Source organism: Salvia miltiorrhiza, chromosome 3, assembly GCF_028751815.1.
Source record: "Salvia miltiorrhiza cultivar Shanhuang (shh) chromosome 3, IMPLAD_Smil_shh, whole genome shotgun sequence".
Lineage (NCBI taxonomy): Eukaryota > Viridiplantae > Streptophyta > Magnoliopsida > Lamiales > Lamiaceae > Salvia > Salvia miltiorrhiza.
In genome coordinates, this window is record NC_080389.1 from 51414091 (window position 1) to 51436681 (window position 22591).

At 37.4% G+C, this 22591-nt stretch overlaps 3 protein-coding genes across 4 annotated transcripts; 2 read left to right on the top strand and 1 right to left on the bottom strand.

Moving 5' to 3' along the window:
* The first annotated feature begins 231 nt into the window (after positions 1-231).
* LOC131014212 (autophagy-related protein 9) lies at positions 232-8012 on the top strand. Of its 2 annotated transcripts, none has more exons than XM_057942104.1 (12): positions 232-475; positions 545-625; positions 1492-1599; positions 3237-3866; positions 4014-4334; positions 4673-4895; positions 5195-5374; positions 5481-5687; positions 6404-6481; positions 6564-6634; positions 6758-6868; positions 6948-8012. In XM_057942104.1, exons 4-12 carry the CDS (start codon positions 3292-3294, stop codon positions 7810-7812), a joined length of 2631 nt encoding a protein of 876 aa, XP_057798087.1. In that variant the 5' UTR covers positions 232-475; positions 545-625; positions 1492-1599; positions 3237-3291; the 3' UTR covers positions 7813-8012. The 2 variants fall into 2 exon arrangements, with proteins under 2 accessions (XP_057798087.1, XP_057798086.1); XM_057942103.1 differs by having other exon boundaries at positions 563-625.
* A 999-nt stretch (positions 8013-9011) lies between these two features.
* LOC131014213 (protein KINESIN LIGHT CHAIN-RELATED 2) lies at positions 9012-13099 on the top strand. Its single transcript, XM_057942106.1, has 2 exons — positions 9012-11040; positions 12625-13099. Exons 1-2 carry the CDS (start codon positions 9326-9328, stop codon positions 12851-12853), a joined length of 1944 nt encoding a protein of 647 aa, XP_057798089.1. The 5' UTR covers positions 9012-9325; the 3' UTR covers positions 12854-13099.
* A 3234-nt stretch (positions 13100-16333) lies between these two features.
* On the bottom strand, positions 16334-18129 carry LOC131014214 (RING-H2 finger protein ATL16-like). Its single transcript, XM_057942107.1, has one exon. The coding sequence runs from the start codon at positions 17440-17442 to the stop codon at positions 16462-16464; it is 981 nt and encodes a 326-aa protein (XP_057798090.1). The 5' UTR covers positions 17443-18129; the 3' UTR covers positions 16334-16461.
* Between the last annotated feature and the right edge of the window lie 4462 nt (positions 18130-22591).

The window sequence follows — 22591 nt, forward strand, 5'->3', positions numbered from 1 at the left end:
ATTCAGTAGATTAATTTTTTTTTTTTTTTTTGACATTTAGATTGACATCGCTACTAAAATGGAAAAATTAATTTTACATTTGGGATTTATTTTTTAATCCTCGGGTTATCGCTATTTTACTAATAATTAAAATATAAGTATAAGTATCGATACTAGTCACTAGAAATATGTTTACCATTTTCTTGTATCTTCATTATTTATTACGTTGAGAAAGTACGCATCCTCCGTCTTCACGTCTCCTTTTCTCCATCGGAAAAAGAAAAATGAAAAAATAAAAATAACGTTTTTATATATAGGGAGAGAAAACACAAGATAAGCAGCATACAATAAGCGGAATCCACTTCGAAAAACTTGGAACAAATAATCAAAATTTGTTGAAAGATTTTATACGCCGCTTCACGCAATCACAACCCTCCTTCTCCAATCGGTGCCTCCACCGCGCTCCTACCAAATTAGGGGGGGAAATAAAAATAATGTATATATATTTCTAATTGTTATTCTGCGCAGCTGAATATTCCCGATTGCTTCTTATCTGTTCTTGAAGAAATTTGAACTTCTTCAGGTTTTTGTTTACTTGAAGCGGTGATATTCGGCTGCATCGAACCCCATATTTGGTGGTCTGGAGGTAAATACTTCATTTTCTGCTTAGTTATTTATCTGGGTTTTTAAGAACTCGATAGAAACATGTGTTCTTTAACTTGTTTATGATCACTATAACAATTATTTTTCCTGTATCGGATTTTCTATGTATAGATTCTAGTTTTCTTGGGAGTTTCGCGTACTTTTAGCTGCCCTTTTGCGTGAGAAACTAGACATATAAACTATAACAATTAGAGAAAGGAATTAAATTTGGTTCAGGGTTTCTTGGTTGGAGTATCTGCATCACTATTTGGTACTAATGGTTTGACCTTTCCAGCCTCAATTTTTTCAGCTTTAGTTCTCTACGGGACTTGTCAATATATGTAGTTTAGTTCAGGTTACATTGAATATTTAGCTGCAATTAGTTCCTTGCTGGAACTGACACTCTTTTATTTGCAATGAGTGTTGCCGTCTTGCTGATTATAGGGGCTGGTGATTGGTCTAGGGGATTATCAGAACACTCTGCAGCTTGAATTTTCACACTTTTTGTCTCTCATTTTACTTATTTCAGTCTTGCCCTTTTTCACTTGATTGTGCTCAGTAGGTGCATATTGGATTTAGATTTGATCATACATAAGTTTCTTTCCTAACAACCTGTTAGAATTTAGGTATATGGAAAAATTGTAGAGTTCTGAAAGAAGATATGAACTTTTCTTTTCAAGTGTGTTAGACCATATCACTTCTGAAACTTGCATTGCTTCCTTGTTTGCAAATTAGAGTTTCTTGCAGATTATTGTATTTCTTATTTTGTGTTACGTTAATTAATCCTGTCAAGAATTGTGCAACAGATGAGATGGTAAGTTGTATTCTGAAGTGTCGTTACGTACTTATTGTTTTATTGTTAAATCTCAGGATCATCACAGGAAGCTGCAAGTTTCTAGTTTCAAATCTTAAATTCCTTCCAAAGTAGCCAATTAATATCAACTGGTTTCTGCTGGAGTCAAGTTTATGATTTTTAAGGTGACATATCTGTTACTTAAGATATTGTGTATTCTCTATATTCTATAATTGTGTAATGAAAATTTCCTAGTATATTATTATTGTTATTACCATTACTGAATATATCTATTTATTGCTGGTATATGCTCCTCCTGTCCTATTAAAAGTGACATGTATTTTGGGCTGTTCCACTATAAGTGGCATGTTCCATAAAAGACAAAAATTAACTCTTGAAAAAGTGTAGGCCCTACCACTTTTAACTAATTTACACATTTTTCTTAATTCGCGTGCCCAAAAGTTTTGTGCTTATAGTGGGATAGAGAGAGTATTTGTCAATTTGAGAATTTAAAGCTCGCTCTTTCCGTTGCCTTGTGTGGGTATTTTTTTTTTATAAAAAAAATTCATTTTTAAAGGAGGATCAATAATGGTTCCCCATTTCCCTTCCGTGATGACTCGAACCCCCAACCTAATGGTTGGAGGGGAAAAGCCTTGTGGGGGTATGCTAACATGTTATCTTGTACTGAGTTATCTAACTGACTGTGTGCTATAGAACCAAATGTGGTCAATCCTAATGCGTTACTACATATTGGATCAATATACTTTTGCTTTAGATCGTCATCACTAAAAGTTACTTTCTTTCTTGAAGTTTCCCTTTTGTCTTTTGTTTTTACTTTTTAGATGAAGGGGTCACCATGGTATTATCTTGAGATATTATGGCTTACTGTATACATGGATGTAAAACACCAGATTTCTTATCCTTGCTTTAACTGCTGTTAGTGTTGATCCTATCATCAGTATGTAGGATCTCATGAGCTTCTTAATAGTGTAACTAGATATGTATACCTTTCTTCTAATTCCATACAGACGGGATTATTTTCAAAGGCCTTGTCCTGTGGATATGAAATAATGAAAGAAAAGACTATTGGGAAAATCTTACCTGTTTCTAGATTAGAAAAATATTATGTGCTTAATATTCTAACTTTAACCAGAAACCAGGGGGCTTAGCCCACTGGCCACCGGGTCCTCACTTAAGTGAAGTGACCCGGGTTCGATCCCTCTTGGGAACGAATTGGTGATTGAAGATATAAGGTGGAGTTTGGTGAATGGAGAGATAAGGTGGTTCTTGGAGTGGATGGGGAACTAACTACTAACATCTAACATGACTTTGACCGATCAAAAAAAAAAAAAAAAAAAAAAAAAAAAAAAAATTCTAACTTTAACCAGAAAATGACAAGAATTTTCTGCACTGGGTTATTTTTTCCCGACACAGATTCTACATCTTTTACTAATATGTGGTAAATGGAGTTGTTAGTGTTATGTTGGAAGGTTTTGTTTGTTATTTGCTCTGCAGTATACTCCCTCCGTCCCCCAAACATCTTCCTAAGGGAGGGTGGCACGGGTTTTAATAAAAGTTGTGTATTTGATGAGTGGAAAATGGGTTCCACAAAAAGTGAAGATTGTAAGAGTAATAATGAATGCAATTATTTCCAAAAGTAGGTTAGGAAGATGTTTTGGAGATGGCCCAAAATAGAAAGAGAGGAAGATGTTTGAGGGACGGAGGGAGTATGTTGTATGTGATAGGCTTTTACTGTCCTTATAATATGCTTCATTAATGTTCTAAAATGCTGGAATAATTTAGTTCTCCTTTTGTCTTTCAGCATTATGATCTGATAAAGGCACACTGTTTTTGCATAAGTTCAGTGTGTATGAGTGATGTTCAGTGGGCAAAAAGGATTTCATGCTCTCAATATATTCAAGTGGAGACAGGGTAGTACATCGTCTCTGACTACTGGGTTGCTTAATGATGTGCCGCATGAAATTGAGTTATCTGATTATCATAGAGCACCGAGCCCTGGTAGTGAGAGCCCATCCGGGCTTCTTGATGGAGAGACCTTGGATACTGAGCCGATTGATGATTTGGATCTGTTCTTTGAGAGGATTTACACCTATTACTGCGAGAAAGGCCTCTGGTGCATTATAATCAAGTGGATGTTTGAGCTTCTGAGCTTGGCTTTCACTATATGCTTTTCTGGTTTTTTTCTGCTCTTCGTTGATTGGAATGGTCTCCGAAATGCAAAATGTGGCATGGATGCAGTGGAATCTGGAATCAGACCTTGTGATCTCTCTGAGGAAGCTTTACATAAGCATCCATTGACTCCTTTCACTCTTTCCAAAGCTATAATTGTAGGATATTTGGGAATATTTTCCATCTACTGTATATTCTGCTTTTTGAGGTTCTTTGCACAGTTGAAGGAGACTCTTAAGATCCGTTGGTTTTACTACAACAGGTAACTATAAATCATGCGGTACCTAATAAGGTTGAAAGCCATGTAAACTGTTAATACTGTGTAGCTATCTCCAACTTTCTTAAATGTAAATACTTGACTTCTTGAAATGAGGGTGTTGTATTGGGTGCTTAATTAATGTTTTTGCAGCCTCCATGTGACAGACAATGAAATACAGACAATGCCGTGGTCGTTGATTCTTGAAAAGGTTGTTCAAGTACAGCAGACACAGCAGCTATGTGTGGTCAAGGATCTTTCTATGCATGATGTGGTGATGAGATTGATGAGGAAGGAGAATTATCTGATTGGCATGCTTAATAAGAGAGTGCTTGCATTTCCTATATCGCAGTGGGTCCCTGGTTCATGCGCAACTGGAAGTGTTGGTACAGATGGTGTCCAACTTCGTCTAGTACTGCCAAAGACTCTTGAATGGACTTTAAATTGGTGCATACTACAGAGCATGTTTGATAGGTACAATTAATGCTTAGATTTCCGCACTAACAGCCTAATGCAAGAATATAAGTGATAATTTGGCCTCCTCCCCTTCCGGTATCATTTGACAAATATGGATACCATTAGGCTTACGTGTGAAGTTTTGCGTACCACTAATGATATTGCTCATTATCCAATGCTGCTCTCATGATATCTCCTGCTCAAATACAATATTCATGCAATTTTTTCCCCTTGATTCTAGAAACATTGAAAAATACTTGTCCTTTTATGACCTCTTTAAGTAATTACTTTTGGATCAGTGGACTTTGCTCTCTTGTGATTTGCACATGCTCATTTTTATGCTTTGTTTTCCGCAGAAACTTTCGTGTTAGAAGAGACTTTGTCTCTGATCCAAATACTTTGAGGAAAAGGCTTATGATAGTTGGCTTTGCTCTGCTTCTTCTCTCTCCATTCCTTGTTATTTTCATGCTCGTGTATCTGTTCTTAAGGCATGCTGAGCAGTTCTACAATCATCCAAGTACAGCATCATCCAGGAGATGGTCAAATCTCTCTAAGTGGATGTTCAGAGAATTCAATGAGGTTATCCATAAACTTGATCATAACTCTGCTCCAACCATTTCTTACTTCAGCATTATGTCCACATCTTGGTCGAGCAGATTGTGCTATGTGTTGATGAGTTGAGGCATGATTTTGTGGTGGAAGTTAAGGCTAGTTATCTGCCATGGGATATAATTGCAAATACAATCTTACATGAACATGTGATAATGAATTTTAACTATATGTTCTTATAACTGTATTCCATCTTCAATTTGATTTAATTGCTATGGCTTCTCCATTCTTCGAGGACACTAACTTGAGGTATCATCTTTCATTTCCAGGTTGATCATTTGTTTAAGCACCGGATAAACAGCAGCATTGTGCATGCTTCTGATTACTTAAAACAATTTCCATCACCCATATTGACTATTGTTGCAAAGTTCATATCATTTGTTTCTGGTGGCTTTGCTGCTGTGCTTATAATAATTGCGTTCTTAGAGGAATCTCTCCTGGAAGGCCATGTAATGCTTTCAACTTTTGCGCTATGATTCACTTTCTAAGAGTGTAATAGACCAGCAGAATTCTGGAACTTTCATTTTAGTAACGGGCTTTGATGTAATCTTGCAGATATTTGGGCGAAACTTATTCTGGTATGCTGCAGTCTTTGGAACTATAACTGCTATAAGCCGTGCTGCAATGACGGATGAGCTTCTTGTCCTTGATCCGCAGGCAGCAATGTCCCTGGTTGTCCAACACACGCACTATATGCCAAAAAGATGGCGTGTGAAAGAGAATACTGAGACAGTACGGCTGGAGTTTGAGACTCTTTTTCAGGTATCATATGTTATGCATGTTAACATGACTGTAGTGTGCCGAAAGCCTATTATGATTTACACACGGTTTTTCCAGGATTCAGAATGTTTGAGTGTATGGTGCGCAATGCTTTTTTTTTTTTTTCTCTCTCTTAAATATCATGTTTTACACTATACCCTGTAAAAGTATTCTAATTAATTTTTCTGGTTCTGCCAATCTGTGACTTGAGCATCTTCTTTTACAAATTTTACCACCCAAAGAAAAAAAGTGAATTTTGTTTCTTAGTTTCGCATTTATGATAAGTTGTATGTTAGTCCTAATTAAATAATCGCAAAGTTGCTGGATTCAGTCTTTTTGTTGTTTATCTTATATTCAGTGAAGTCCTCCCGATTTTAGGATATTAGATGTTTCTTAGATAATTCTTATATCAATTGAGCTGTTTTGGATGAGAATCTATATGACTTGCAGACTCTTCCTGGCTATAAATCTTCTCTCTGAGAAATGACAAATCTCGATCACCATATTATTTTTATCATCATTTAAAAGATAAGCAACTAAAAGTTACAAGCCCTCTATAATCTGAAAATCCCTCTATAATCTGTCATCTTCATTGACAATTTTGTTGGCTTGATTTCGTGCCCAAATTAATTTTCTGTTGAAGTGTTAATTATAAAACAAGGCACCCATATGTCTAATCTCTAGAGTGTAGGCTGATCAAATGAATTTTCTTGGTGCAGTACACAGGAATGATGCTATTGGAGGAGATGGCCTCAATCTTTCTCACGCCGTATCTACTTATGTTTGTTGTCCCCAAGGTTTGTAATTCAGATATGTTCTCATCCATCTATTTCCGTTTCAAAAGGTATTCCTCGAAATACCGTTTGTTTGATTTTTCAGCGGGTGGATGATATCTTGAAGTTCATCAAGGACTTCACTGTGGATGTTGAAGGCGTGGGCCACGTTTGTAGGTATGTATTGGTTCATTGCAATATATCTTGATAACCAATGAACGCTTCATTACAGTTTATCTGGATGTTTTTTTTGCTTTGTTGGTGGAAGATAACTCATTAGTGTGTCATATTTCCTCGCAGCTTTAGCCTCTTCGATTTTAGAAATCACGGAAACAAAAGATATGGTTCGCCATTTAACTCGACTCACGATCAGAGGAGTTCCCAGGGGAAAATGGAAAAGTCATTCTTGAGGTATGACTACTATCTGTATAACATGTATCTGTTGCTGCGTCTTTGCCTTTCGCGTCACCGTGTCAAGTTCCATATGCAGCTTTCAGATCGCGTATCCTTCATGGGATCCTAATGATGATGGGAAGCAGTTCCTCGCGTCGTTGAAAACATTCAGAGATCAAAAGTTGAGAGGTCATGGAACAGCAACCTCGCAGACGGCATCCGGGATGGCCCATCAGAATCTGAAATTCAGAGGCTTTGGCACGGGTGAACGGAACGCCATGTTCTCAAGGGAAATGGCATTCAACAACATTGGGAACTTCCACCAGTTAGACTCGATGTGGTTGATAGATGCCGAGCAGAAGAATTTTCCGTACATTCTGGAGTGGTATTACACCTCACACAATCACGACAGAGACGACGAAAACTCGAGAGAGTTGCCATCGAGACACTATGACCATGATGACGAGAATCAGCCCGATCTGTGGATGCCGTCCCACCTGACCAAGAACTCTCCCAAATACGACGACAATTGGGACGACAACCTGTTTGACGATCGTGCCCAGAGCCATCTAGAAGCTTCCACATCGGTTCCCCTCTTCCAAGAAAGTGTCCTGCAGCATCACGAGTCCAACGATACGCGGCACCCCGGCAGGAGCCACTGGTGGGCGAGGACGCAGCCACAGGTTCCTGGTCAGGAGACCAGCTTCCTCGAGCCTCCGAACTTCTTCCGTGAAGCTTCCCATGATAACTACGACAACTGCTCGGACGAAAGAAGCGGCGAAGAACATCAGTTGGACTTGAGAAATTCGAGGGGGCTGTCGAGGACGTTCTACATGGACGAGTTAGATGGAGGGAATTTCAATCTTCCATTTGTCGACATATATAAAAACCCATCGGATGGGGGCTCCAGCTCCGGCTCCGGAGCCGGCTCGGAGGATTCTGGTCCTGCAAATCTGGTGTGATTAGCTGTGTCTCTGGTTTTAAACAATTGGAACATGTAAGAGCTGATCTTCATCTAAATCTCTAAATTCTTTCTTGTAAATAAGAAAGTATATATAAATTGGAATCTGAAGCTTGTGTCCACGCTCAAATTGTAAAGACTGCTCCATTGATTCTTGTACTATATGCTATTATGGTAGGCTATGTTTCGACACTTTATTTACTCATGGTTATTCATTACTCACCCCAAAATATAAGTTATAAAATTGACATTCACAATCCCAACATGCCAATATATGATCATTTCAAGAATTTCTCTGCTCTTGTAAATAGTTAATTTTTGTTATTTTAGTATGTTTTATAAAAATATTATTCCCTCTGTTCTATTGATAATGATTAATGAGGTCATCATTTCATAAGTTTACTTTACATCCACTCTTTATAAGTGGTCCCATACTTAAGTTCTTCCTCAAGTCCTCTTAACAAATTTTGTAAACTTGATAGAAAAGAAAAGAGGGAAGAATGGGTTAGAGAACAAAACACTCGTTTCGGCAACGAGTGAGCAGACTCTTCTTTGATTTTACGTATATAGCTTCTTTATCACCCATATTCTTCGTCTTCTCAATTTATATCTTTAAATTCATCTAATAATAAAACAATAGTTTTCATTTTTTGAATATTTGGTGTAGTTTAATCCCTCGATTAAACACTTTTTTGAGGGTCTAACTCTATTTATATTCTCCATTTGTTGCAGTATTATTTTTGTTTTATACATGGTGTGTTAAATTGATGAAATTTCGTATTTCACTTTTTATTAATCTTTTCACGAATAGCGAACAATACAAGCTTACACGTTTGAGCTCATGGTCGTGATCTAGTGAAAGCGTGCATTAGGTGTCAATGTTGACATGCACACTTACATGCCAAATATTTCGTCAGGTAAGCGTTTAGTTTAGGCGTGTATTAAGCTAATTTTAGTTACAACGTTGACACGACTTCATGTAACGTGCATTAGGAACATTTAGTCTTATAAACCTTTGTTTATTTATGTATTTATATATGTGTATTTCATATTATTCAATAATATATTGCATAGATGTTTGCGATATAAATTATTTTGCGTATTGTTTTCTTAATTTTATTTTATTTTTCATGTAATGAGGTTGATATTCATTATTTTGATGTACAGAGGAATATAGAACAACAACACCCATGAGAGTTGACAACGAGAATATTAATCACTAAAATATTAACAATAAAATACCATAATTAAACAATGTAATTTTTTTTGAGAAATAATTAAACAGTGTAATTGATAGCAAAGGTAGTGCTATCTCTTTTAATACTCCATATACTAGTATATAGATTTTGCAATATCCATTAAAACATATGCAAAAAAGGAAAAAAAGAAGTAAAATTTGATGATAAAAGGAAACACTGGAGAAGAAAAAGAAAAAGAAGGGCTTTAGTGAGGGTTTAAGCACACACTCGAAATCAAATTTTGCTGCATAGCTTCTCTCCTCAAACTCATCCGCCATGAGAAGAGCTTCGTCCAAGCTTCTCTCTCATATCCGGAAACCGCATCCCAGAACACCACTTTCTCTCTCTACGAAAGATTTCACTGCCCCCTCCGACCTCTCTCTCAATTGCCCACCAAAACCCCACCTTAAATCCTGCTCCGCCTCTCAATCTTCACTCTTCTCTACCTCCAGTTCCAATTCCAATCGGTTTCAAACTACCTCACCTCAGAATCTCAACTCGCTCGACCTCGTAGACCCAGTTGCCCAGGATGCATCGCAGATGTCGTCACGGCAGAGGAGAATCAAGCAAAAATCAGAGCTCGAGGAGGCGTTCGAGTCCGCGGAATCGGTTGACGAAATGCTCGCAGCATTTAAGGAGATGGAGGCGTGCTTTGACGAGAAGGATTTAGCCTTGGCCTGCTTGAAAATCGGTCTGAAACTCGACCGCGAAGGTAATGATCCGGAAAAGGCTATGTCTTTCGCTCAAAGGGCTTTGAGAATTTTCGATGAGAATGAGGGTGATTCCAGTAAGAAAATGTCGTTGCCAATTGCGATGACATTGCATTTATTGGGCTCTTCTAGTTTTGGTTTGAAAAGGTTCAGTGAGAGTTTGGGCTATTTGAGTAGGGCTAATAGGGTTTTGAGTAAGGTAGAGGGGGAGAGTTCTTACAATGCTGATCAAGTTTTGCCTATTTTGCACGCGGTCCGGTATGAATTGTTTAATGTTAAGACGGCGATGGGGAGGAGGGAGGAGGCCATTCTTGATCTGAGGAAAGCTTTGGAGATTAAGGAGAGGATTTTTGATGAGGATAGTAAGGAGCTTGGTAATGCCAATAGGGATGTTGCAGAGGCCTATGTTGCTGTTCTGAATTTCAAAGAGGCGCTGCCGTTTTGTTTGAAGGCTGTGAAGATTCACAAGGCGCATTTGGGTAATAACTCGGTGGAGGTAGCTCATGACAGGAGGGTTCTTGGAGTTATCTACACTGGGCTAGAAGAGCATGATAAAGCATTGGAACAGAATCAGTTGTCGCGAAAAGTGTTAAAGAAATGGGGCCGTAGTGCTGATTTGCTTCGTGCAGAGATTGATGCTGCTAATATGCAGATTGCTTTAGGGAGATATGAGGAAGCTATCAATACCTTGAAGGGCGTTGTGCAACAAACTGAGAAAGAGAGTGAGGAACGTGCAATGGTGTTTACTTCCATGGCCAAAGCTCTGTGTAATCAGGAGAAGTTTGTGGATGCAAAGAAATGTCTGGTGATTGCTTGTGGAATTCTTGAAAAGAAAGAGAGAAGCTCTCCTCTTGTTGTTGTGGAAGTGTATATGGAGATCACAGCACAATACGAGACAATGAATGAATTTGAAACTGCAATATCATTGTTGAAGAAGGCGCTGGAGATGTTAGAGAAGCTGCCTCAGGAGCAGCACTCTGTGGGAAGTGTTTCTGCGAGGATTGGTTGGCTGCTCCTGTTAACGGGGAAGGTGGAAGAAGCGATCCAGTATTTGGAAGATGCTGCAGAAAGGTTGAAAGAGAGTTTTGGATCGAAGCACTTTAGCGTAGGTTATGTTTATAACAACTTGGGGGCAGCGTACATGGAATTGGATAGGCCGCAGTCGGCTGCCCAGATTTTCGCATATGCAAAAGAGATCATGGATGTCTCCCTTGGGCCACATCATGCCGATTCAATAGAAGCATGTCAAAATCTTTCAAAAGCATATGCGGCTATGGGAAGGTAAAAGTTTATAAAATCATTGCTTTGATTCTAAATCTAGTTGTTTTTTTGCTTAGCGCTTTATGATTTCCAATACTGGAAAAATATATTCCATTCCGTGTGAAAGCACTTCATTAATGCAACGAAAGTATCTCATAAATCACATGCAACTGTCTTAAAAGTAAGTTCACTATCATTTACAAAGATCACATGTACCAGTTGTGGGACGTAGGAATCGCTAAACTGAAATAACCGCATGTCTTTTCCTGTTCTAAAGATAAGATGCATGAAACATATACTTTTTGTTTATGCATATTCATGTTTGTTTACATGAGTTTCTTTGAGAGGCCACAGAGGGATGAGGAATATGTTTGTTGATACGAAGATAAAGAAATAAGGTGATCGCTATCTTCATGCTTTATAACGATAAAAATACAACTGAAAATTGTGCTCTGCTCTTTATTGTGTGTGGCAACCTTGATTCCCTCTTTGTGCTATAAGCATGGAAAAACCCTCATTATTGAGGACCAGTAAATTACTTTAGCTGATGAGTCTTAATCAAGGGAAACTTGACCAAACCTGCAAGTGGACATCTGATTTGTGAGAAATTGTATTACTTTAGATTGACGGATGCTTCATTTTCAAGTCCAGTAGCGTTTCTTTAGGCTATAGATATATTAAGAAAGCTGTTTGACTCTCTTATTAGCTGTTATATTTGAGTATCTTATGCATATTTTGTGTATTTTTTCCGTCATTTGGTTTCATTTAAAATTCTAATATACCCTCTTGATCCAGGACCAAGTTTTGTTGATTAACTTATTGCAGGACATTTAATTTATAGTGTTAATCCATATAAATGCCCACTTTCGATAAGGTGCATGTTAAAAGTACCCATTTTTATAAAAACCCTATAGTGTTAATCCATATAAATACCCTCTTTTGATTAGATGCATATAAAAAATACCCACTTTTATAAAAAATATGAAGGAAACACCCAACATTTAAGTGAAGGGACAAAAAAGCTCTTGGATGCGACAAGTTGAGTATGAAAATCAGTGAAATTCTGACATTTTATGACAAAGCAAATGCCATTGCCGGTCGGCAATGGATTTTCCGGTAAATGGTCGACCGGATGAGACACTTTCCAATAACACGAGCTTCCTTTGTTTGAGGGAACTTGAACAGGGGTGTCAATACTGATCTTATTTTGTAATTTATGGAAAACTTCTTATAAGTACTGTCACATTTTATAGGAAAGGAGGTTTATTAGTATACGGGCTAATGCTTTCCTGATAAGTAAGGTAAAAGAATACTTCAATCAAGTAATGTTGGTCTTTAGTTTACTCGATCTTTCATCTTTGAACTTGAGTTTCTTAGAGTCTCGTAAAATATGCAAAGGTTTAAAATTTGTATTGATGAATCCTTCAAGTTCCATCAATTGAGTGAAGTGTAAAAATACTGATGAGATGCATCCTTGGTTATTCTGGTTCTTTAGCTGCACGTTTTGTTTCTTCTTTCATAGGCAGACCAGATTGTAAATTTTGGTTGGAAAACCAATGGTGAGGAAAATATATTAAATAACAATATTCTTTTTCATTGTTGCAGCTATCCGCTAGCTCTGAACTTTCAGGAGAAAGTAGTTGAAGGTTGGGAGGGACACGGGCCAAGTGCCGAAGACGAACTGAAAGAAGCTGTTCAAGTACTGGAGCAGTTAAAGGTGAAAACTAGTACTTTCGTCTCTGAAACTTTATTGAGTGCAATGCCTCCGCCAGATGAGGATGGAGATGGCTCTGTGGAGAATTCACATTCGGCTAGTTCGGCTACGAAGAGGTAACACTATGGAGCAAATTTTTTGTTACACAATGAAGGTGTAGGAGCAGCTCTGATGTGCACCTCTTTCGTCTCAAGACAGGCACACTATCACTGTTCATTCTACTGTATATTGTTAATTAATGTTTTAAAGAGAACAGATCCCATTACGCTTTCTTCTTTTGATGATTGGTCTTGATGTTATGGTCTGCACGATTTCGTGTGTTGTTTATGATTAAGCAATCATTCGATATGCTGCTATTTCTCTTCATCCATGTAACAGTCAGATTCAACCTTACTGGTTTACTGAATTTTGCTACTGAAAGATAGATTTTATGCATACATTACAACTGATGTGAATGTCAAACACATGATGTCCTAATCTCACATGTCAAACTGAATTGGATAAATATCAGTTTTTGGCTCATCGTTTGAGCGTTATCTTAAATATATTCCACCCTAAGCATAATTATAAAACAATATCCATCGTTTCATTTTTTCTTGTTTATGGCTCAGAAAAATATTCCGGCTATCAGTAAATAACGTGTTCCGGCCAAGTGTCATGTTAGTAGTGCACCTGGAATTAAAAAATAAAAGAAAAATAAATATAAAAAACACGTCATTTTAAACATAACAGTTCATCTTCAGTGTTTCAAAACAATGCCTTCTTCATCGCGCGAAATTCTTCATTGTCTTCAACCCTACCTCCGATCAATACATGCTACAGCACCGCTTCCTCCGTCGCGACCCCTTCACCGTCGATTCCTCCCTCCCCCGCCGTCTCCTTCGTCGAATGGTTATGCACATCACGTGGATTCACTCAACAAGAATTGCTAGACCGAGTTAATCGGTTACAACAGCCTCTTGGACGACGTCGTCCCGGCCGCCGACCTTTATTGGAACCCTCAGCCACCGGCGCAAAAGTGAGTTTGCTTTGTGTGCTTGATTGTTTTTGATATTTGAATCGACTTTATGAATATTTTTATGAATGAAAATTTAAAATGCCATATTCCTTAAGTTATATGTGAAAAATGTCCTCTTTTATAAACATAAGCATTTTATACCATATTCTTTAAATACCCTTTGATTTGATAGGTTTGTTTGGTTTTTTATGAAAGTCTTACACATTTGACTGATTTGACAGTTATCAGTCATAAAAGTCAACGATTTGACAGCTATCAGTCAAAAGTACATGTGATCGGTGGATGGCTAGATCATGTGTCCGCCCGGGCGGACACATAATTTCATCGGGCGGACACATCATTTTACCGACCGGACACATGATTCGAGTGATAAAATCATGTGTCCGCCCGGTGGACACATGATTTTATCGGTCGGACACACGATTTAGGTGCTAGATCATGTGTCCGACCGGTAAAATCATGTGTCCGTCCGGTGAAATTATGTGTCCACCCGGGCGGACACATGATCTAGCCACTCACCAATCATATGTACTCTTGACTGATAGCTGTCAAATCGTTGACTTTTATTACTGATAGCTGTCAAATCGGTCAACAAATCGGTCAAATGTATAAGACTTTCGCAAAAAACCAAGCAAACCCATCAATATCAAAAGATAATATAGGTACTTCACATAAGTAGGGCATAAAATGCTTAAGTTTATAAAGTAGGACATTTTTTATATACAACATAGCACATTATTTTTATTGTCCTTGAGATGTGGTTTTCATTTTTTTTTTAAAGTAAATAAATTCATTAAGAATCACAAATGTGGGAGAGTACCAGCGGTACTCAGCCCCAAGAAGGAGAGTACAGAGACAGACATTAATCAGAACACCAATCTCAAAACGCAAGAAAAAACAGAAAAACCAACCCGAAAACGTCACCCAACAAACGAACAAGACTCAAGCAATTTTTGCCGAGAAGCAGCTAACAAGATCCATCATCCACTCAAAGGAATAATAATAAAAATGATTTGGGTTCCTGGCCTTTAACCATCTCCACGTGCAGAAAATGATTTCATCCACCGTTCTAGAGCTATTAGGGCTTTCATCCTTGAACACTTTCGCATTTCTGGTTTTCATATAAGTTTTCTGCAACTTTTTTTTTTAATTAGCTGCATTCCCTATTGATTCTAATACTCCATCCGTCCGCCAAGATTATGTAAAAATTACTATATTTGGCGTCCGCCAAGATTATGTCACTTTCCTTTTATGGCAATGGTCTCACCATCCTCTTTAATATTTTATCCTTACTAACACTCTTTATTTACAAAAAATCCACTCAAAATTCAATCTCAACCACACATCTCATAAAGTGGTGGGACCCTTTCTCCACTACATCAAAATCATCACCAATTTTATTAAATCCCGTGCCCAAGCAATTTTACATAATTTTGGCGGATGGAGGGAGTATATGTTTGGAGCTCGTTCAAATGCCACTAATTTGTTTAATTATGGAGTAAAGGATTTACACACAATTTGGAGCTTCTCTTTGCAATACTATAAATTCAAAACAAGGCAAAAACCAAATATGCTATCAGTCATGACGATGCCCAAGACGAATCGGCGGAGGAGATGGTGGGTGAGGGAGGAATCAACGGTGGAAGGAGGAAGCGTGTACCTGTGGGTTGAACTAATTTAGAGTTCATTCGTGAGGACGAAAGGCACGATTTATTGAAAGATTGAAGAAAGTTGTTGTCTCTAATTAATGACGTATTTTTTTATATTTATTCTTCTTTTATTTTTTAATTCCAGGTGTACTACTGACATGACACTTGGCCGGAATACGTCATTTACCGATAGTTAGAATATTTTTACGGCCATAAACGAGAAAAAAATGAAACGATGAGTATTACTCCCTCCGTCCGCCAAAAGTATGGCACTTTGGCCGAGCACGGAGATTAATAAAATTGGTGATGATGTTGATGTAGTGGAGAAATGGTCCCACCACTTTTTGAGATGTGTGGTGGAGATTGATTTTGGGGTGGGTTTTTTGTAAATAAAGAGTGTTTGTAAGGATAAAATATAAAGGTGGATGGTGGGACCATGGCTTAAAAAGGAAAGTGGAATACTTTTTGCGGACGCCAAATATAGTAATTGTGCCATACTTTTGGCGGACGGAGGGAGTATTTTGTAATTATGGTTAGGGTGAGATATATTTGAGAGAAAACGCCCAAACGATGGGTCAAAAACTGATATTTACTCAACTAGATTTAATATTTTGTGCTTCGATTCCCACAGACGGCGCTTTTACACAATTATTTTTTGATGTTTTTGGTACTCCTAGTACTACCCCAGTTTTTTAATGAATTTTTTATTGATCAAAAAAAAAAAGATTTAATATTTTGTGCGTGATTTTTTTTTTTTGGGGTATATTGTATTTCAGAATAGTATCAGAGCATGTGATGTGGAATATTGATTTATTTTTTGAATTCCGAATCTCAAGTGTAAGCTTCTATTCTGCATATCTTCTTCTAAATCTTGTCCACACGAACTTGCAAAACAATCACTTTCATCTATGAAGAATTATGTAATTCTCATCCTTATCTATAATTGTGTGACAAATCATTTCATTTCTCTCTTGAATGTTGTTTCCTACAATCTGAAATCTCCTATCCTAGTCAAGAACACAAGACAAAACATAATAATTGTGGATTTCTGTGTGTTAGTCTCAATAGGGAAGAACTGCATTTCTTGACCCTCTACCATGTCCGAAGGAGAAGATGGATCTCCGGCTTCTGCTGCCGCCATCTTCAGTGCTCGGAGGGTCACCGGCTTGCCTGTTCTGGCGCAGAATCTCCTGAACAGAGAGGTAAATGCAGCGGTCTGCTGCAGAGTCCATGGAGAAGGATCTTCTGATAGGTTGGATGCAGAATTGATCATCTTTCTCTCTCAAGTTGATGGCTTCATCTCCCATGATTGAACCATGGTGAGCTTTTCTGTGCTTGGACTTACCAATATTCTTGTGCTCAAACTTTTTTGAAGAGTGATTGCTCACCAACAATCTGCTCGAATCGCCTCTCTCTTGCTGTCTGTTTTCGGACAAGTCCTCTCCCCTTATCACAATCTCCACAAAATCCTCATCACCTCCGAAGATGGCGCCTACCGTTGGCCGTGGATCTTGAGGGGAGGAGTTTGGTGCAACGATCCTCTCTATCTTGTACCGGTTCCTGCCCGAGATCGCTGACCTGCACAGCGGGCAGTTGGAGTTGCTAAGCAGCCATACATCGATGCAGTCGAGATGGAATGCGTGGCTGCATTTGGGCAGCAGCCTCAGCATGTCGTTTTCTTGAAACTCATTGAGACATACCACACATTTGGAGACGCTGCTGCTCTCTCCCTGTTGCTTGTTGTATTGGAATGTTGGGATTTCTCTGATGAGAAGCTCGTTGAGGCCGCGGCTCTGCCACGACGCGGGGGAGTAGGACGAGGCCGGTGGGTCCTCATTGAGGCGCGCCCTCCGGATGGGGAAGCGCCTCAAGGGGTCGATCAAGTGCCACCTGAAGCAGCATTTGGTGACGAAGATGTAGTAGCTCACGAGTAGGAAGGCCGTGGCCGTGATGCCTAGTACCGCCACGGCTAGCATCGGGAAGCCATTGTCGGACACCGGTGGCGGAGGAGGCTGGCCGTTGATGGGCGGTGGTATGGTCATGGGGGAGTATATGTTGAGATGAGAAAGTGTGTGAACAGTGGAAAATGCCAAATTTGAATGATGAGGTTAGGCTAAGTGATGATAAGATCCAACCCCAAATGGGATGACATAAAGTTGAAGAGAGGAAGAAGAAAATGATGATGCTAGCTAAGTAATAATAGGATTCAATTCCAATTCCAATTCCAATTCCAAATGATGATGAAGAAGTTTATGGGGAGATTAAAAGTCAAAGCTTATAGAAAAATGGGTTATTGAGAGGAAGAGTAGTGAGCATGTGCTTGAAGATGCTTTAGACATAGCTAAACATGGCATAGGGGTTGGAGAAAATGGGAAGTTGACTCCAATAAATAGCTGTTTGGCAGCATGGTTTCTAGAAATGTGACAATTCCTGATTTCAAGATTTTTTTATTTATTTATTTTGAATAAGATTAAAACGCTGTTTGTTGTAACTGTTTTACATCAAATCTTCGAATGTGGAATGTGTCTGGCTGACTTAATGTTTCACTTGACAGAAAGTCAAAGTTTCTAATTTTGTAGACTATAATAGTAATTATAGAAACGAGCTTCTATGCGTTATGGATTGAAATTGCAAATGAAATGGGTAAATGTTTCCATTTCCAAAACCATTTTCACATGCCACACGAAGATGGGTTGTACTTATAAGAAATTTGAAGTTAGTGAATGAACTAACTTATATACTGAAAATTGATTTCAGTAATTATATATTCTTAATGTGATATTTAAATGTAAATATTGGGAGTTTGGATGGAATTGTAACTGAAATAAATAAATACATATATTAGCTAGTACCTACCCTAATCAAGAGATGTAGAACACTGATCTGGTTATACTATTTTCAACTTGTATCTTAGAAAAAAAAAGGGGGAAATGATCCGTTCTACAATCTGTAATCTAAAGAGGGTGATCTCAATGTGTGACACATGGAATTCTGTATCTTGTGTTGTAGGTTAGTCAAATATAATAAAATATAATTGATGATGTAGGGGAAGTCCAAAATGCAGACATAATGTGAATGAAATAATAATGATAGGTGTGGAATGGGATTAGAAAAAGGGAAGGAGCATGAGTAGAATACAAGAGCAGCTGCTAGCGTGGGTGACATCATCACTACTCTTTTCATGCTATCAACCCTACAAATATTATCAACTCTTTTATATAGTCGAAGCAGGTTATTATAAAATCAATTTTACCAATTTGTAAATCTTTGAAACATTAGCTGATGGGGCTTGGAGTTCCATATTCATCTTGAATCAATGTTCTCGTACCCACACCGCTTAACACAATGAACATTTCATTTAGTCGATTCGATTATATTTTCATTTTAAATGTGAAGCAACTCCAAATGAATCATCGATAAAAACATGGTAAATATTATATTAAACTCCGAACTATATTCGTTTTATTAAAATATTTTGAGTTATAAAATATATTTTTAAAACTTTCAAACCATTTGGTTTGCATTAAACATATCCAAAGTATATTTTTCGGTCCACGGAAACATGACGTAGCTGGCCGAATGCAACCATAATTTATATTTTATTTTTATTAATGATATGATATAAATCACATCGTTTTACGCCATATCATTTAAAAAAATTAAATCGATGTTAAATAAAATAACCTTCAACACGATTTGAATCAACTGACGTGACACAAAATGATACTCCATCCGTCCACGAAATGAGTACCCATATTTCATTTTTCGTCTGTCCACAAAATGAGTACCCATTTCTCATTTTTGGCAAGTGTACATCACACAACCCTTTAATTATTACCCTCAAAAGTGGGACCCTTATTTTATTCCCACTACATTCAATATATTTCTTAAAACTCGTGCCATCTATAAAAGAGTACTCATTTCGTGGACGGAGGGAGTAATATAATCACTTTCTAATTGGATTTGAGAGTATATAATTTAGAACAAATCAAAATATTGATCAATATTTTGTATTAGAGGTGATCTGTTGTACATCAGTCTAGACTGCTGTGCGGACGAATCCCATTCTATCCAGATTCGCCCGACGCGATCCGCACTTTTTTTTAGTTTATTATATTCAACCCACGTAAATGATAATTTTACTAATAGCAAATGATATTTTCGCAAAATGTACAATTTTTATAAATGCAAATGATACTTTGTATAAAAATAGATGATACTTTACAAGTGATACTTTTAATATAGAGTGAAAATTTAAAATGCTCAATTCCTTAAGTTATATGTGAAAAATGGCCTCTTTTATAAACTTAAGCATTTTATGTCATATTCTTTAAATACTCTTTGATTTGATGAGTTTGTTTGGTGTTTTGTGAAAGTCTTACACATTTGACGGATTTGATAGCAATCAGTCATAAAAGTTAATGATTTGACAGCTATCAGTCAAGAGTACATATGATCGGTGGGTGGCTAGATCATGTGGCCAGCCAGGTGGACACATGATTTCACTGGGCGGACACATAATTTTACAGCTCGGACAAATAATCTGGGTGGCTAGATCATGTGTCCGGCCGGTGAAATCATGTGTCCGCCCGGCCGGCCACATGATCTAGCCACCCACCGGTTATATGTACTCTTGACTGATAGCTGTCAAATGGTTGACTTTTATGCCGATAGCTGTCAAATCGATCAAATGTGTAAGATTTTCACAAAAAATCAAGCAAACCCATCAACATCAAATGATAAAATAGGTACTTCGCATAATTTGGGCATAAAATGCTTAAGTTTATAAAGTAAAGCATTTTTCATATACAACATAAGAAATAGGACATTTTTGCCTATTAATACTTTAATATATGCAAATAATACTTCGCAAATAATATTCTTTATAAAATCAAATTAGACTTTGTATAAAAATAAATGATGCATTACAAATGATACTTTTCGAATAGGCTGAGAAAGGTCATAATATATATGTTGCGAATTAGCTCTCTCACGATTGCAGATAGAAGCAATGAAACAGTAGAAACAAAGCTATGAAACTCTCTCTTTCACACACGATTGTTTGTGAACTCACAAGCTAAGTATAAAACTGAAAAACATGAAAGTAAAGGGGGCTCAAGATTTTTCGTGGTTCGATCTTTACAGATCTACATCCACGGACACACATCAAGGAAAATCCACTATGAAAACAAGAGAAGAATAAAAATTTCAACACTCCGGAGTAGGAAACGCAGTTATCAAGCTAACTTCAAGCTACTGCACTCTCAAATCCTATCTCTATTTTCAGCTGAAAACAATCAAACTCTAATCAATGCTATATGATGACTATATATAGAAGAAATGAGATTAAAAGGATAACTAGCGTGAGCTCCAAGCAGGAGAGAAGATGGCTTGCTGCACTGAATAACCGAATTCTGTCAAAACAGAATTTGGCCCTTTACTTCTTTGTTTGCAACCAACTCCTTCAACTCTTGCTATTTCCTTTCTAGTCCCTATTCTATGTAGTCACCAAATAACATTATCCACCTTAACTACATAGCATCAGGTCCACCTGCAGCTGTGTATCAAAACAAACAACTAGAAAATAATCAAACTAAAGAGCTCTCTTTTAGAGAGCAAACATTAATCAATTTAAGACAATATTTGAACTTAGCTGCTGGCAAAGACTTGGTTAACATGACAGCAACATTATCTCCAATTCCTACTTTTATGACTTTGACTGTACCCTTCTCAACAACATCCCTCACAAAATGTAATCAATATATATAATATAAATTGTACTGTAAACGAGTCGAGCCGAGCCGAATACAAGCAGACTATTTTATACTATTGTAGACACCACCTTACTTTATTAAATACTCATTTTTTTAATTGTTAATTTCATATATATCCAATCCTTATTTATTTTATATTTTTAAAATCTCCTAAATTAAAGATTAGGGATTTTCCTTAATTATTTTTCATTTTTTTCATTGAAATTGCGAATTGATTTTAAAGAGACTTTGTCGATTAAAAACCTAAATACAAAGATGTTAAGTCTGTTTGCATAATAGGATAAGCTCGGGGTGAAATCTGGGCCATCCCATGCATGCAAAGACTATGATCATTTCCTTCTTGGATTGATTATTGTGTATAGTTGACATGGTGTGTTGTCACGTGTTGATTGGTTGTAGAGATAGAGTTGGTTAAAAGTAGAAAGTAGTTACACATGCGAAGTGTGTGATAAACATGCATTTTTGCATCTTGGTATGTCATATTTGATGATTAGTTGTGAGGATTTTGTGTGTTTGATGGTTTATTGGAGCTTATATTGGTTTATTGTCAAGAACTTGTTACTTCCTTGTTGTTTGAACAAATTTTCAGAAATAATCAAGCAAAATTTGGAAGAATTGGCTGAAATACAAGTTGTAGTACGTCTCGATAGGAGTTCGTGAACGCAAACGAATTGTAAATCGGAGTTCGAACGAGGAAGAACGAGTCAAAACAAAATCGCTGCAAAAAACTGTTAGGACCCCGTCGGGCATTTCGGCGCTGCATGCGGGCTAGGCGCGCGGCCGCGGCTTGGGCCGCGTGCTAGCTCAGTTTTTGTGCGTTTTTTTTTCCAGTGTTTCAACTATTTTTTGATCCTACACTTTTTTTACCTATATTTTGAGACATGACATATAAATACTCCGCAAAAACATATTGAAGACACCTTTTATCACTTTCATATTTTATTTTTCCTGAGAGCTGCAGAGACAGACGGAGAAGACCGCAGGAGCAAGACTGAAGATTCACAAATTTAAGACCGCAGAAGCAAGACTGAAGATTCACAAATTTCTCTACGATTTTATTTGTTGATGTTGATTTCTTTTGTTCATGTTATTGTTCTAGTTCATATGTCTATGTGTGGCTAGAACGTCTTTTATCCTAGGGTTAGGGAGTAAACAGATTTGGATTTTTAACAGTATTTAATTCATTTATTGAGATTAATTTTCCTTTTTATGTTCTTGTGTATCTTGTTTGCTTTATTGATTGGCCACCAATTTAGCATAATCATAGGTTGTAATTTGAAATCGGGAGATGATAATTATTACCTGAACTAAGAACATATAACACATTTATTTTAATTATAGAGGGAATTGGTATTTGTGAGGACATTAATTCTAAGAATTTTTAGGAGTTGCATGTTAGAAGTGTGATCCGGGGATA